Source organism: Vipera ursinii (assembly GCF_947247035.1).
Source record: "Vipera ursinii genome assembly, chromosome: 4".
NCBI classification, from domain to species: domain Eukaryota; kingdom Metazoa; phylum Chordata; class Lepidosauria; order Squamata; family Viperidae; genus Vipera; species Vipera ursinii.
The window spans coordinates 2201814-2219011 of record NC_139514.1 but is presented as its reverse complement, the minus strand read 5'-3'; the positions used below and the strand labels follow the sequence as shown (position 1 = coordinate 2219011).

General features: G+C 47.6%; 1 protein-coding gene across 1 annotated transcript in view; it reads right to left on the bottom strand.

Moving 5' to 3' along the window:
- ARRB1 (arrestin beta 1) overlaps window positions 1-17198 on the bottom strand; it is a gene marked incomplete at its 3' end in the record, with an annotated part of 88621 nt that overhangs the window by 10350 nt on the left and 61073 nt on the right. Inside the window, exons 5-11 of the mRNA XM_083362159.1 lie at window positions 12857-13053; window positions 10313-10372; window positions 7208-7275; window positions 5594-5729; window positions 4076-4160; window positions 2956-3028; window positions 1601-1738 (exon numbers count right to left, since the gene is read on the bottom strand). Coding sequence (XP_083218285.1) covers window positions 1601-1738; window positions 2956-3028; window positions 4076-4160; window positions 5594-5729; window positions 7208-7275; window positions 10313-10372; window positions 12857-13053 — 757 coding nt within the window. The remainder of the gene's footprint in view (window positions 1-1600; window positions 1739-2955; window positions 3029-4075; window positions 4161-5593; window positions 5730-7207; window positions 7276-10312; window positions 10373-12856; window positions 13054-17198) is intronic.

The window sequence follows — 17198 nt, the reverse complement described above, 5'->3', positions numbered from 1 at the left end:
CTGAGCCAGCGTGGGGGAACTTTGGCCCCTTCATGACTGGTGGACTTCAACTCCCAGAATTCCTCAGCCAGCATGGGGGAACTATGGCCCCTTCATGACTCGTGGACTTCAACTCCCAGAATCCCTGAGCCAGCATGGGGGAATTATGGCCCCTTCATGACTTGTGGACTTCAACTCCCAGAATTCCTGAGCCAGCGTGGGGGAACTTTGGCCCCTTCATGACTGGTGGACTTCAACTCCCAGAATTCCTCAGCCAGCATGGGGAACTACGGCCCCTTCATGACTGGTGGACTTCAACTCCCAGAATTCCTGAGCCAGCATGCGGGAACTATGGCCCCTTCATGTCTTGCGGACTTCAACTCCCAGAATTCCTCAGCCAGCATGGGGGAACTATGGCCCCTTCATGACTCGTGGACTTCAACTCCCAGAATCCCTGAGCCAGCATGGGGGGGAATTATGGCCCCTTCATGACTTGTGGACTTCAACTCCCAGAATTCCTGAGCCAGCGTGGGGGGAATTATGGCCCCTTCATGACTTGTGGACTTCAACTCCCAGAATTCCTCAGCCAACATGGCTCAGCTTGGAAATTTCTCCTTTTTCCCTGCATGGCTGGCCAGGAATTCTGGGAGTTGAAGTCCATCAGTCATAAAAGAGCCGAGGTTGCCTACCCTTGGTATAGGTCAGGGGTCGGCAACCTCGGCTCTTTTATGACTCGTGGACTTCAACTCCCAGAATTCCTGAGCCAGCACAGCTGGCTCAGGAATTCTGGGAGTTGAAGTCCATGAGTCATAAAAGAGCCGAGGTTGCCGACCCCTGGTATAGGTGGTCCTCAGCTTACAATAGTTCACTTAATGACCACTGCAGTGTCCTGGGGTCCTGTGATCCCCTTTTGCAACCTTTTGACCGGCAAAATCAATGAGGGAAGCCGGATTTGCTTAACCACCGGGTTATTAACTTAACAACTGCCGTGATTGGCTTAACGACGGTGGCAAGGAAGGTCGCAAAATGGGACAGAATTCACTCAGCAACTGTCTCCCTTAGCAATGGAACTGGGCTCAATCGTAGTCGTAAGTCGACTATATTATATTTGTTTTATATATATGCTTGTATACAGGAAGTCCTCGACTTCCCACAGTTCATTTAGTGACGATTCAAAGTTACAACGGCACCCAAAAAAGGGACTTATTTACCATTTTTCACACTTAAAAACGTTGCAGCTTCCCAACATTCACGTGATCAAAATTCAGACACTGGGCAACTGATTCATACTTACGACGGTCGCGGTCTCTGGGGGGTGTGTGTGTGTCATGTGTTCCCCTTTTACGACCTGAGAAGCTTAATGACCGTATTAGTAACTTAAGAACTGCCGTGATTCACTTAACAACGGTGACAAGTGTGGCAAAATTCACTTCACGATCGCCTCCTTTAGCAACGGACCTTTTGGGCTCAATTGGGGTCGTAAGCCGAGGACTCCTCGTAAAACCGCTAAACCCCGCCCCGGCACGTCCGAGGGGCCATTTTTGGGCCCAGGGCGCGTCGGCGCACCTGCGCGCCATCCGAATCCGCTCCCCTAACGGCCCCGGAGGAAAGAGGCACTCACAGGGTGCTGGAAGCCAAATTGGTGTCTTCGTGCTTCAGCTTTCCGTCCAAAGCCAGTCCGCGTTTCTCCCGGTTGTTGGCGAGGAAGGGGGTCAAGGTGTAGACTTTGCAGAAGGTGGAGCTGGGGGCCACCACATCGCTGCGGGGGAGGGGGGGCAAAGGAGGGGGGAGGGAGGGAGAAGGGGGAAGGGTCAGAGCATCGTCCCCTGCGGCTTTAGCTCGGAGCAGGAATGGGCAGGGATTGTCTTAAGGTCTCCCAACTTGGGAAGGCGGTTGGGATGGATGACCTCCAAGCCCCCCCCAAACCCTCCCTAGGATTCTGTGATGGTTCTCTCTCTCTTTCTATTACCTCTGTCTTCTACTCATTTATCTCTATATCTCTTCCGGCTGTGTCAGGCTGTCTATCTATTATCACCTGTCGTTTATCTATCATCTCTATCTCCTATCTATGTCTTTATTTCATCTGTCTGTCTATCATCCATCCATCCTTCCATCCTCTATCTATCTATCTATCATCCATCCATCCTTCCTTCCTTCCATCATCTATCTATATCTATCTTCCAGCCTTCCATCCATTATCTATCTCTATCTATCATCCATCCATCCTTCCATCCTCTATCTATCTATCTATCTATCTATCTATCTATCTATCTATCTATCTATCATCCATCCATCCATCCTTCCTTCCTTCCATTATCTATCTATATCTATCTATTCCCCATCCTTCCATCTATCTATCTATCTATCTATCTATCTATCTATCTATCTATCTATCATCCATCCTTCCTTCCATCCTTCCATCATCTATCTATATCTATCTCCCAGCCTTCCATCCATTTATCTATCTATCTATCATCCATCCTTCCTTCCTTCCATCCATTCTCTCTCTCTCTCTCTCATCCATCCTTCCATCCATTTATCTGCCTATCTATCTATCTATCTATCTATCTATCTATCTATCTATCTATCTATCATCCATCCTTCCTTCCATCCATATCTATCTATCTATCTATCTATCTATCTATCTATCTATCTATCATCCATCCTTCCTTCCTTCCATCCATTATCTATCTATCTATCTATCTATCTATCTATCTATCTATCTATCTATCATCCATCCTTCCTTCCTTCCATCCATTATCTATCTATATATTTATCTATCTATCTCCCATCCTCAAACGCAACTGCAGCTGTTTTTTATCGCCCTTTCTGGAGTTTTGCAGTGCAAGTCTCCAGTTAAAAAAGCGTGGTGGGTTTGTGAGCGTAAATGGGCCGGCCTCAGAGAAAGCAGCAAGCGCCACCGCCTTCCCTACTAGCGGGAGAGGCAGCGGCTGTGCCCACCCGCTGAGTACTCACTCGGTTTCCTCCACGGCCACCGGGCACTTGTACTGGGCAGTGTTGAAGAGGCAGATGTCCGCATATTGGCGAACTGGAAAGCAAGCAGGAAGAGAGAGAGAGAGAGATATTTGAGGGTGTGTGTGTGTGCGCGCGCGCCCTCAGGGGTTCTGGGCCAGCAGGTTGAGCAATGTTCAAGGAAGTACCCTGGGTTATCGGTGAGGGGTGGTCAAAAAAGGCGGCCTGGAGGATGTCATTGAAGGGCCCTCCTTTTCTAAAAAAAAAAAAAAGGTGGCGCTTTGACCACATCATTGTAGCTGCTAAAAAGGTAAAGGTAAAGGTTCCCCCGCACATGCGTGCTAGTCGTTTCCGACTCTAGGGGCCGGTGCTCATCTCCGTTTCAAAGCCGAAGAGCCAGCGCTTGTCCGAGGACGTCTCCGTGGTCATGTGGCCGGCATGACTAGACGCCAAAGGCGCACGGAACGCTGTGACCTTCCCACCGCAGTGGTCCCTATTTTTCTACTTGCATTTTTACGTGCTTTCGAACTGCTAGGTTGGCAGAAGCTGGGACGAGTAACAGGCGCTCACTCTGTTACGCGGCACTCGGGATTCGACCCGCCAAACTGCCGACCTTCTGATCGACAAGCTCAGCGTCCTAACCCACTGAGCCACCCCGTCCCTTTTGTAGCTGCTACCTTGCCTTATTTGACCACATTCCAAGGAGGACCCCCCCCTCCTCCTCCTCCTCCTCCCGTGGCCAACGTACTGGACCTCAGCAGACGGAGACGTAAGATGAAGAAATTAAACAATGTAAAATGAAAATGGGGCGGGGGGGGAAATGAAACAAAACATGAAGTTAAATGTAAATAAAATCACTTTTGTTTTATATCTTTATTTTATATCCCTCCCTCTTCCTGCCCTTCCCTTTAGGGACCAAAACGACCGAATCGCTTCGGACGGCCCGGTGCCGTCCACCCCCAGACTCTCAGTCCAGGACAGCTGAGCAACATTCTCACCCCAGACTCAGCCAAGCCCTGTGGGTCCCACCCCGGCGGCGGAGGACCACCCCCCACGCAGGAGGACCCCGCTTTCTCTTCCTGATGCCCCCCCCAGCGGAGAACGGGAGAAGTTTCCCGGTTACCTGAGATTTTGATCTTCTTGACCATCTTGTTGGTGTTGTTAGTCACGTGGACGTTGACGTTGATCGGCTCGCCGTGATAATAGATCTGCGGGGAGACCAGCAACAGGTCGAGGAGGCCCCCCCCAAGGTGACACTTCTGGGGAGGGTCCCCCAAACCCCTCTTCTGGGGCTCCCAAATGCCACCCACTCTTCTGAGCCCCCCCTCCACCCCTACAAAAAAATGGGATCCCAGGTCACAAACGAACAAACAAGCTCGGAGATCAAAGAGCCTTGGTGGCGCAGTGGGCTAAGGCCTCCTTGAGTAAGACCAGCTGCCTGCAATTGGTGCAGGTTCGAGTCCCACCAGGCTCAAGGATGACTCAGCCTTCCATCCTTCCCAGGTAGGTAAAAGGAGGACCCAGATTGTTGGGGGCAATTAAGCTGACTTTGTAATAATGCCGCTTGGGGTGTGTGTGAAAGCCCTAATAAGCAGGCATATCCATAGAATGAAGGCTACTGCTAAGCTTGTAAGCCGCCCTGAGTCTTCGGAGAAGGGCGGGATATAAATGGAATTAAAAAAAAAATTTACAGCTCGCCAACGAACATTTGAAGAAATGTAATAGACTAACTGAGTTGGGGGGGGGTCTTCTAAGCTTAAGCTCTGCTCAAGCAGAGCCGAGGGTGCTTTTTCAGGAGGCAACTGGACGTCCTTGTCTTCCTTTTCTTCAAGCAGGAGACCCTACTACACCCACTCCAGGCAGGTGGCTGTCCAGTCTCTTCTGGAAAACCTCCAGTGATGGAGCACCCACAACTTCTGGAGGCAAGGAGTTCCACTGGTTCATTGTCCTCACTGTCAGGAAATTTCTCCTTAATTCCAGGTTGCTTCTCTCCTTGATGGGTTTCCATCTGTGGCTTCTTGTCTTTGCCTTCAGGGGCTTTGGAGAAGAGCTTGACCCCTCCCCCTCTTCTTTGTGGCAACCCCTCAGATATTAAAGGTAAGGTAAAGGTTCCCCCGCACATGCGTGCTAGTCGTTTCCGACTCTAGGGGCCAGTGCTCATCTCCGTTTCATGTGGTCATGTGGACGGCATGACTAGACGCCAAAGGTGCACGGAACGCTGTTACCTTCCCACCGGAGTGGTCCCTATTGTTCTCCTTGCATTTTTTACGTGCTTTCGAACTGCTAGGTTGGCAGAAGCTGGGACGCGTAACAGGCGCTCGCTCTGCTATGCGGCACTCGGGATTCGACCTGCCAAACTGCCGACCTTCTGATCGACAAGCTCAGCGTCCTAACCCACTGAGCCACCGCGTCCCTCAGATATTGGGACACTGCTAACATGTCTTTCCTAGTCCTTCTTTTCCCTAGACTAGACATACTAGACGTTACACCGTGGTGACCAAAACTGGATGCAGCATTCCAAGTGTGGCCTCTACCCCACGCAATGCTCTCCGTCTGCCAGATTCTTGACCTCACAACTCCGCAAACTCTGCTGGGGCTGCAGGAGACATTCTGGGTCTGCCCTGCCGGAGAGCTCAATTACCTCTTTGTCCAGCGATGCTTCTAAATGCAGGGGCTTGTCGGACATGAGGAACTGCCGGGTGGTCTCCGCCATGGGCTGGGGGCCTGGCCGCTCGGGCGCATACTGGACTTTCCGGATGACCAGGCGCACGGAGTTCCTGCACCGGCAGTTGTGAGACAAGACAGGCAACGTCAGAACATGACACGCTCATCCTGGCCTTCCCGTAAAGAGAGGATCTTTCTGTGGATTGCGGGACCCAGAATCCCCAAAGGGGATATGCAGCAATACAGGCAGCCCTCGACGTGCGACCACAATGAGCCCAACATTTCTGCCACTAGGCGAGACGGTCGTTAAGTGAGTTTTGCCCCGTTTTGCGACCTTCTTTGCCAGTCGTTAAGCGAATCACTGCAGTTGTGAAGTTAGTAACACGGTCGTTAAGTGAGCCTGGCTTCCCCCATTGACTGTCAGAAGGTCGCAAAAGGGGATCACGTGACCTCAGGACACTGCGACCATCATAAATACGAGTCAGTTGCCCATTTTGATCAGCTGAGCTTGCAGATGCTCCAATGGTCATCCAGTAGGAAAAACGGGCACGAGTCGCGTTTTTCAGTGCTGTTGCAACTTTGAATGGTCACTAAATGAATGGTTGTAAGTCAAGGACTACCCATAATGTAAGATCTGGCCTGTTTCTGAGGCAGAAGGAAGAGTTGCAGAGTAGGCAGGCAGTTGGGAAAGGAAGGAAGGAAGGAAGGAAGGAAGGAAGGAAGGAAGGAAGGAAGGAAGGAAGGAAGGAAGGAAGGAAGAAAGAAAGAAAGAAAGAAAAGAGAGAGAAAGAAAGAAAAGGAAGGAACAAAAAGGAAGGAAGGAAGGAAGGAAAGAAGGAAAGAAAGTGAAAGAAAGAGAAAAGAAGGAAAAGGAAAGAAAAAAGAGGAAGGAAGAAAAGAAAGAAAAAAGAAAGAAAAATAAAGAAAAAAGAAAGGAAGGAAGGAAGAAAAAGGAACAAAGGAGAGGGAAAGAGGAAAGAAAAGAAAGAAAAAGAAAAGAGGAAGGAAGGAAGAAAGAAAGGAAGGAAGGAAGGAGAGAGAGGGAGAGAGGGAGAGAACAGAAGGAACGGAGAAAGGAAGGAAAAAGGAAGGAAGGAAAGAAAGAAAAAGAAAGAGAAAGGAGAAAGAGAAAGGAAGGAAGGAAAGAAAAGAAAGAAAAGAAAGAGGAAGGAAGAAAAGAAAGAGAAGGAATAGAGAAAGAAAAAGAAAGGAAGAAAAAAGAAAGGAAGGAAGGAAGGAGAGGGAAAGAGGAAGGGAGAGAGAAAGAAAGGAAGGAAGGAAGGAAAGAAGGAAAAAGAGAAAGAGAAAGGAAGGAAAGTGAAAGAAGAAAGAGAAAGGCAGGAAGGAAAGAAAAGAAAGAAAAGAGGAAGGAAGGAAGGAAAGAAAGAAAGAAAAGAAAAAGAAAGAGAAAGCAATCAAGCAGGCAAGCCAGCCCAGGGCCTCCCCAAGACCTGAAAAACAGCCTCCAGAGTGTTTGTGTGTGTGTGTGTTTGTGTGTCCTCCAGCCCGCCTCGCCTGACACTCTGCCAACAACCGGAGCAACAGGGACCCACCAGGCTGGCTGTAACAACCAGGTTAGCCGGCCTACTACCTCTTGTGAATCTTCTCCTCCAGATTCTCCGCGCAGAAGGCCTTCACCTCGTAGTCCACCCCGCAAGCCTAAAAAAAAAAAAAAAGCAACGGTTGGCCAGATGTGAAGCGAGGGGGTCAGACTAGAAGACCTCTCAGCTCCCACCCCTCTCTAGGATTCTAGGATTCCGCCACCCTTTCGCTGTGCAACTCCTCCTCCTCCTCCTGAGGAGACCGCGAGCAGCGCAGATAGTTTTCGGCTTAGGCCAGAAATTATGTTGCTAAGCAACGCGGTTGTTAAATGAGCCGTGCCGGATTTCACAGCCTTTTATTTATTTATTTTTTTGGCCAGGATCATTAAGCGAATCACTTCGGTCGCGAAGTGAATTCTGTGGTCGTTAAGCGGATCCGGCTCCTCCCCCCCCCTCCCACTGACTTTGCTTGTCGGAAGCTCGCAAATGAGGCTGCAACTGCCGCAAATACGGGGCCGTTACCAGGCACCCAAATTTGGATCACGTGACTGTGGGGAACCTGTGACGGTTGTAAGTTCGAGGAATGGTTTTTAAGTCCCTTTTTTTTAGTACCGTTGTAAGTCTGAACTGTCACTAAACGAATGGCTGTAAGTCGAGGATTACCTGTATAATTTTTCATTGTCAAGATTAAAGCTCCTCTTGTTTTAATCCTCACCAATAAAAACTGGTGATTCCTTCCTTCCTTCCTTTCTCCCTCCCTCCCTTGTTCTCCCCCTCGACCCAGGAGGTCCCTCAGGCAGTGACAGACAGAAATTCAGCAGGTGCAGCCTCTCTTTTCACCATTTCCCTCCTTCCTTCGCTCCTTCCTTCCTCCCTCTCTCTCTCTCACTTTTTTTTCTTCCTCTCCTTCCTCCCTCCCTCCCTTGTTCTCAATCCAGCAGATCACTCAGGCACTGACAGGCAGAAATTCAGCAGGTGCAGCCTCTCTTTTCACCATTTCCCTCCTTCCTTCGCTCCTTCCTTCCTCCCTCTCTCTCTCTCTCACTTTTCTTTCTTCCTCTCCTCCCTCCCTCCCTCCCTCCCTTCCTTGTTCTCAATCCAGGAAATCACTCAGGCACTGACAGGCAGAAATTCAGCAGGTGCAGCCTCTCTTTTCACCATTTCCCTCCTTCCTTCGCTCCTTCCTTCCTCCCTCTCTCTCTCTCACTTTTCTTTCTTCCTCTCCTTCCTCCCTCCCTCCCTCCCTCCCTTCCTTGTTCTCAATCCAGGTGATCACTCAGGCACTGACAGGCAGAAATTCAGCAGGTGCAGCCTCTCTTTTCACCATTTCCTTCCTTTCTTCGCTCCTTCCTTCCTCCCTCTCTCTCTCTCTCTCACTTTTTTTTCTTCCTCTCCTTCCTTCCTCCCTCCCTTCCTTGTTCTCAATCCAGGAGATCACTCAGGCACTGACAGGCAGAAATTCAGCAGGTGCAGCCTCTCTTTTCACCATTTCCTTCCTTTCTTCGCTCCTTCCTTCCTCCCTCTCTCTCTCTCTCTCACTTTTTTTTCTTCCTCTCCTTCCTTCCTCCCTCCCTTCCTTGTTCTCAATCCAGGAGATCACTCAGGCACTGACAGGCAGAAATTCAGCAGGTGCAGCCTCTCTTTTCACCATTTCCCTCCTTCCTTCGCTCCTTCCTTCCTCCCCCCCCTCTCTCTTTTCTTTCTTCCTCTCCTCCCTCCCTCCCTCCCTCCCTTCCTTGTTCTCAATCCAGGAGATCACTCAGGCACTGACAGGCAGAAATTCAGCAGGTGCAGCCTCTCTTTTCACCATTTCCCTCCTTCCTTCGCTCCTTCCTTCCTCCCCCCCTCTCTCTTTTCTTTCTTCCTCTCCTCCCTCCCTCCCTCCCTCCCTTCCTTGTTCTCAATCCAGGTGATCACTCAGGCACTGACAGGCAGAAATTCAGCAGGTGCAGCCTCTCTTTTCACCATTTCCCTCCTTCCTTCGCTCCTTCCTTCCTCCCTCCCTCTCTCTCTTTTCTTTCTTCCTCTCCTCCCTCCCTCCCTCCCTCCCTCCCTTCCTTGTTCTCAATCCAGGTGATCACTCAGGCACTGACAGGCAGAAATTCAGCAGGTGCAGCCTCTCTTTTCACCATTTCCCTCCTTCCTTCGCTCCTTCCTTCCTCCCTCTCTCTCTCTCACTTTTCTTTCTTCCTCTCCTTCCTCCCTCCCTCCCTTCCTTCCTTGTTCTCAATCCAGGAAATCACTCAGGCACTGACAGGCAGAAATTCAGCAGGAGCAGCCTCTCTTTACACCATTTTCTTCCTTCCTTCGCTCCTTCCTTCCTTCCTTTCTCTCTCTCTTTTCTTTCTTCCTCTCCTCCCTCCCTCCCTTCCTTGTTCTCAATCCAGGTGATCACTCAGGCACTGACAGGCAGAAATTCAGCAGGTGCAGCCTCTTTTTTTCACCATTTCTGTTATGTATTGAGCTTTGGGGGAATACCTCATCACGTGTGCGCTGGAAAGCTAATGGTTCTCCAGCGAAAACAGAGAGGACTTTCCCAGTTCAGGCTGCAGTTAACTTGGCGGGAATGATGGGTTCAATCTGATTGGTTGTTAAAGACTATGAGAGACTATATATAAAGACTGCACGGATACCCCTAACCCCCAGCACAGTTATAGTTATGAATAAAGCAAGTATTCTTCTGTACTCATCTGCCTGGCGTCTTTCCTGCTTGTCTGAACCCAAAAGATAACAATTTCCTTCGTTCCTTTGCTCCTTCCTCCCTTCCTCTCTCTCTCTCTTTTCTTTCTTCCTCTCCCTTCCTCCCTCCCTCCCTCCCTTTCTTTCCCTCTTTCTCTTTTCTTTCCTCTCTCCTTCCTTCCTTCCTTCCTTCCTTCCTCTCTCCCTCTTTTCATTTCCACTGAGGGCTCAGCAGCCTCTTATCCAACTATCTGCCTAGTTTGTGGCTCTTTTCTTCTCCCTGCCAAGGTGGTTCTCACAACCCATTTACACAAGCAATCTTTGTGGGCGTTTTTTTTGAGCAGCTTTTTGAAGCGTCTGAAAGAACCCAGAACTTGGTTAGACGCCAAGGCCTCTTTTCCCACCCCCTCTGGGGATGGGATCCTCTATCCACTGTACCCCACCCCCACCCCCCAAATCGGCCGCCCCTTACCTACCTTTCCAGTGTCCTCCGGGCCAGGCTGCAGCGTCACGGAGCAGGGGAGATTCGGAGGGATCTGTGCAAAAAAATAAAATAAAAAAAAAATTAAAATAAAAATGCAAACGAAGAATCAAAGCAGCCCCCAGTGAAGGCAAAATCCGCAGCCCGGTTGCAAAACGCAAAGCAGGAACAAATTTGCAAACCTTGGTTAATGCAACAGCCTTAGGCACCCAGCAGAAAAAAGAGTCCCACATTGCATATCAAAGAAAGGAAAGTCGAGGAAGAAAGAAAAAGAAGAGAGCTATATGTAGTTTACGTCAACCCTACTCATTCTACCTCTCCGTGCCCTACAAACCCTTTTCGCTTCCCTGCAGGTTAATTCACAATTTTTATAATTGCTTTTTTTTCTTTAAACTTCTCCGCCTCTCTCCATCCAAGGCTCTGCTTCCTTGGTTTTGTCTTCCTCTCAACCATTTGCACCGCTTTTCTATATTTGCTTTATTGAATTTTCATTCTTCATTCATTCATTCATTTATTTTTATTTATTTATTTATTAAAATTTATATACCGCCCTTTCCCGAAGGACTCAGGGCGGTTTACAGGATATTTAAAAGAAAATCAATACAAAAGTTAAAACAAATTAAAAAAGATTAAATGAAACCCTGAGAGAAAATAAAAACCCAGTTAAAGTTAAAATTAAAAAACTCTCAGCCTGGGCCAGAGAGCTCAAAGAGCCAGGTCTTCAGGTCCCGGCGGAATGAACGGAGGTCGGGGGCAGTCCTAAGCTCCGCGGGCAGCTGGTTCCACAGGGCAGGCGCGCCCACTGAGAAGGCCTTACCCCTGGGTGTTGTCCGCTGGCAATCTTTTACCGGCGGAACCCTGAGCAGACCCTCCCTGTGGGAGCGCACAGGACGAAGGGAGCTTGATGCTGGCAGGAGGTGTTCCCTCAAATATCCTGGACCCAAGCCATTTAGGGCTTTATAGGTCATCACCAGCACCTTGAATCTTACCCGGAGGGCAACCAGAAGCCAATGCAGCTCGCGGAGTAGAGGTGTTACATGGGAGTATCGGGAGACCCTCATCACAACTCGTGCGGCTGCATTCTGCAAAAGCTGAAGCCTCCGGGTGGTCCTCAAGGGCAGCCCCATGTAGAGAGCATTGCAGTAGTCTAAACGGGAGGTCACGAGCGCATGAGTGACTGTGCGTAGGGCATCTCGGTCCAGATAGGGTCGCAACTGGCGCACCAGGCGAACCTGGGCAAAAGCCCCCCTGGTCACGGCTCCTATGTGGTCTTCAAAATTGAGTCGTGAATCCAGGAGGATGCCCAAGTTGCGAGCCCTATCAACGGGGGGTAACACCTCACCCCCCATCGTTAGAGATGGAATAGTCTGGTTGACCCGAGATGCCGATATGCACAGCCACTCAGTCTTGGCGGGATTGAGATGAAGCCTGTTTCTCCCCATCCAGACCCATTCATTCATTCATTCATTCATTCATTCATTCATTCATTCATTCATTCATTCATTCATTCTCCTCTCCAGGCATTTCTCCTATTGTTCACTCACTTTCATTCTTGACTTTGTGGAAGAATCTGCTCTTTGAGGCAGTCCAGGCAAGACACGTCCACAACGAATGCTAAGAGTTTCTTTATTTCTTGCAAGATTATTATAAACTTTATTCATGGTAAGGCTACTCCTAGGCTTTACTTATTGCGTGGTTATTGTAATGCTTTATTATTTTTTTAAAAAATTGTAAGATTACTGTGTTTCTTCATCGTCAGGCTACGTTAACGATCCTGCAAATACAGAATAACAAAATTGGAAGGGTCCCTGGAGGTCTTCTAGTCTAACCCCCTGTTCAAGCAGGAAGCCCTCTACCATTTTAGTCAAATGGCTGTCCAATCTTTTCTTAAAAACCTCCAGTGTTGGAGCACCCACAACTTCTGGAGGCAAGGAGTTCCAGTGGTTAATTGTCCTCACTGTCAGGAAATTCCTCCTTAGTTCCAGGTTGCTTCTCTCCTCGATTAGTTTCCATCCGTTGCTTCTTGTCCTGCTTTCAGGTGCCTTGGAGAATAAATCAAACCCCTCTTCTTTATGACAGCACCTCAAGAACGTGAAGACTGTAATCCATGTTCCCCTTAATCCTTGTCTACAATAGGCTAGACACAGCTAGCTCTCTCACCATCCTTCGTATGTTTTAGCCTCCAGTCCCCTGATCATCTTTGTTGCTCTTCTCTGTACTCTTTCCAGAGTCTCGACATCTTTTTTTACATGGTGGTGACCAAAACTGGATGCCGCATTCCAAGTGTGGCCTTACCAAGGCCTTGTAAAGTGGTATTAACCCTTCTCGTGATCTCGATTCTATCCCTCTGTTAATGCAGCCCAGCACTGTGTTGGCTTTTTTGGCTGCTGCCGCACACAGCTGGCTCATATTTAACGGATTGTCCACTAAGACTCTGAGATCCCTCTGCCATGGCATCATCCAAGGTAGCCTTGCTATCAAGACTACAGAGATGGGAACAGGATGCCGGAAGGAGAGTAAGAGGGAAAGCGGGTGTTACCTCAAAAGTAAAGGGGTACGCTTGCTCCCCCAGCTTCTTCACCAGCCGTTCCTGCAGCCTCGTCAGGGGTTTCTTCTCTTCGGCCACTGGAGGGAAAGCCTGGACGTTGGACACGAAAAGATCCTTGCGAAAGGTCAGGCCCAGAACGTCCAGATCCTCGCGGCCGTAGCGGAAAGCGCAGGTCAGCGTCACGAAAACTGCCGGGAGAAACAAAGAAGCCTTAATCAACCGAAGGGCAAAGGCTGTGGTCCCAGGCTGAGAAGCGAGCCCTTTCAGAATTCGATTCCAGCACCCAAAAGGGGTAAAGGTAAAGGTCCCCCCGCACATGCGTGCCAGTCGTTTCCGACTCTAGGGGCCGGTGCTCGTCTCCGTTTCAAAGCCGAAGAGCCAGCGCTTGTCCGAGGACGTCTCCGTGGTCAGGTGGCCGGCATGACTAGACGCCAAAGGCGCACAGAACGCCGTTACCTTCCCACCGGAGCAGTCCCTATTTTTCTACTTGCATTTTGACGTGCTTTCGAACTGCTAGGTTGGCAGAAGCTGGGACGCGTAACAGGCCCTCTCTCTGTTACGCGGCACTTCGGGATTCGACCCGCCAAACTGCCGACCTTCTGATCGACAAGCTCAGCGTCCTAACCCACTGAGCCACCGCATCCCTTTCAAAAGGGGTAAACACCTCAGTGAAAAAAAAAAGAGGCACGCAACGAATCCCAAATATCAAGAAAGAACATCTGGCCTAGGAAAAAGTCGAGGTTCTTCCACCTGGTTGCTTTTGGCCTTGAAGACGTGCTTTTATCCCCGGGGCCCTGGAACCCCCGCCCCCTTCGGAGCTGAGGGCCGTGGAGGATGGGCTTTGCAATACTTGCAGGATGGTTTTTGTAGGACTCTGGCACTAGCTAACAAACAAGGGGGTTTACCTGTATTTCAAACTTTGCTTTTTTCAAAGGTCTTGCTCGTAATTGGCCAGAACCTTCCAGAAAAGTTTCCCTTCCAGAAACCAGGAGCGGAGCAGAGCATTTGATCGATATTATCGATCAGAATTCCCCAACGTTTCTGACTTTGGGGACTGGCGGGGAAGGGGGGAGAAGGGACGGTTTGCACCTCTGTAATTGCCTGGTTTAGAACTGCAACCAAACAAGGCAGAGGCAGACTTCGACGGATTGTTAGGACTGCCGAAAAAATAGTTGCTACTAGCCTGCCTTCCATTGAGGACTTATATATTGCACAAGCCAGAAAGAGGGTTGTAAAAGTATTTACAGAACCCTCACATCCTGGATATAAACAGTTTTAACTTCTTCCCTCCAGATGGCGCTATAGGGCAGGGGTCTTCAAGCTTGGCCCTTTCATGACTCGTCGACTTCAACTCCCAGAATTCCTCAGCCAGGCACCCGTGCCTGGCTGAGGAATTCTGGGAGTTGAAGTCCACGACTCATAAAAGGGCCAAGGTGGAAGACCCTTGCTATAGGGCATTGCACACCAGAACGACTAGACATAAGGACGGTTTTTTCCCCCCAGGCCGTCCCTCTGCTTAACAACTAATTCCTACAACACCATCAAAATACTAGTAAAGCTGTATTACTGTGATACACACTGTCGAAGTACTAGTAAAGCTGTATTACTGTGATGCTCCTCATCTTTCCTATCACCTATCCTTCTCTTCTTATGACTATAACTTAAATGAACTTTAATTTTAAATTTGTATTAATTTTATGGGCATTGTTTAATCATGTTTTAATAATTTTAATTTTTGTATCTAGTTTTTATGTATTGCCCTGTTCACCGCCCTGAGTCCCCTGGGAGAAGGGCGGTATATAAATTAAATAAATAAATAAATAAATAAATAAATAAATAAATAAATAAATAAATAAATAACTTTGCTGCTTGTATCTTACAATTTATATTGGGGTGGGGTTTTTTTGTACCCTAGTACGATTTATGTTATTTGCTTAGCTAGTAGTCTGCGACTATCACTAAGTGTTGCATCTTATGATTGATGATGAAGTGTTGTATTTCACGATTTGTGATGAATGTATTTTCAAATTGCACATGATCATGATTATCACTGTTACTTGTATGTACACTGAGCACTTACGCAGCGGAAACAAATTCCTTGTGTGTCCAACCACACTTGGACAATAAAGAATTCTATTCTATTCTATTCTATTCTATTCTATTCTATTCTATTCTATTCTATTCTATTCCATCCCATAATTCTATTCTATTCTATTCCATTCCATTCCATTCCATTCCATTCCATTCTATTCTATTTTTCTATATTCTATTCTATTCTATTCTCTATTCTATTCTAATTAAATACTATATTCTATTCTAATTCTATTCTATTCTATATTCTATTCTATTCTATTCTATTCTATTCTGTTATTTTCAATATTCTGTTCTGTATTTCTGTTCTATTCCATTCCATTCCATTTTCTATATTCTATTCTATTCTATTCTATTCTATTCTATTCTATTCTATTCTATTCTATTCTATTCTATTCTATTCTATTCTATTCCATCCCATAATTCTATTCTATTCTATTCTATTCTATTCTATTCTATTCTATTCTATTCTATTCTATTCTATTCTATTCTATTCTATTCTATTCTATTCTATTTTTCTATATTCTATTCTATTCTCTATTCTATTCTAATTAAATACTATATTCTATTCTAATTCTATTCTATTCTATATTCTATTCTATTCTATTTTATATTCTATTCTATATTCTATTCTATTCTATTCTGTTATTTTCAATATTCTGTTCTGTATTTCTGTTCTATTCCATTCCATTCCATATTTTCTATTCTATTCTATTCTATTCTATTCTATTCTATTCTATTCTATTCTATTCTATTCTATTCTATTCTATTCTATTCTATTCTATTCTATTCTATTCTATTGCATTCCACTCCATTCCATATTTTCTATTCTATTCTATTCTATTCTATTCTATTCTATTCTATTCTATTCTATTCTATTCTATTCTATTCTATTCTATTCTATTCTATTCTATTCTATTCTATTCTATTCTATTCTATTCCGAATTCTAATTCTAATTCTAATTCTAATTCTAATTCTAATTCTAATTCTATTCTACACAAGTGGCCGGCAAGTGCGCACGCGTGCACCCAGCTCCATTTGTGCAAGTGGCGTGCATGCATGCCCGCCACTCGCTCAAGCGGGGTGCACATACATACGCTCGCCCGCTGTCCGCACAAGTGGGGGATATGCCCATGTGCTTGCCCGCTGCTTCCTCAGCCCGGTTGCAAACAGCTCACAGCCCACCAGTGGGCCACAGTCCAGGGCTTTGTGGACCCCTGTTATAGATAAAAGTCTAGTTTCCGGCCGTTCTCAAGGCTCTCAAGCAAATACTCAAGGCTAAGGGACGCGGTGGCTCAGTGGGTTAGGACGCTGAGCTTGTCGATCAGAAGGTCGGCAGTTTGGCGGGTCGAATCCCGAGTGCCGCGTAGCAGAGTGAGCGCCTGTTACTCGTCCCAGCTTCTGCCAACCTAGCAGTTCGAAAGCATGTAAAAATGCAAGTAGAAAAACAGGGACCACTCCGGTGGGAAGGTAACGGCGTTCCGTGCGCCTTTGGCGTCTAGTCATGCCGGCCACATGACCACGGAGACGTCCTCGGACAAGTGCTGGCTCTTCGGCTTTGAAATGGAGATGAGCACCGGCCCCTAGAGTCGGAAACGACTAGCACGCATGTGCGGGGGAACCTTTACCTTTACCTTTAACCCTGGGAAACTCTGTGAACGCAGCTGATGTTTTTTTTCTTTGCAAATCCCAAGGGTGCTTTTTCCTGAGGCAAATAGACTTTCTCTGTTTTTTTGTCTTTGAAGACGTTTCGCTTCTCATGCCAGAAGCTTCCTCAGCTCTGACTGATTAATGATGGGGAGTGGAAGGATTTATATTCCTTGTGGACAGCTTGGCCCTTTGCATTGTTCCAGAGAGTTCTTGAGGCTCTCTAAAATAAACCTCCAGGGGGCATGCATGACTCGCTAAAATTAAGAATGCAATCCACTTTTGCTTTGAAGTTCTTTGTGGTGCTAACTCTAAAAGCAAATGGAAGCCATCTTCCCACATTTCCCCTTTCCTCAGGGAGATGTCCCTTTATCAGAGTACATAGGAACAAAATGGCTTTGAAATTATCTTTCTACCCCCGGGGTCTTCCACCTTGGCCCTTTTATGACTCGTGGACTTCAATTCCCAGAATTCCATGCCTGGCTGAGGAATTCTGGGAGTTGAAGTCCAGGAGTCAAAAAAGGGCCAAGGTGGAAGACCCCTGGTCTACTCCGTTTCTTTTTGGAAAAAGTAAGGCGAGGCAGATCCCAGGGC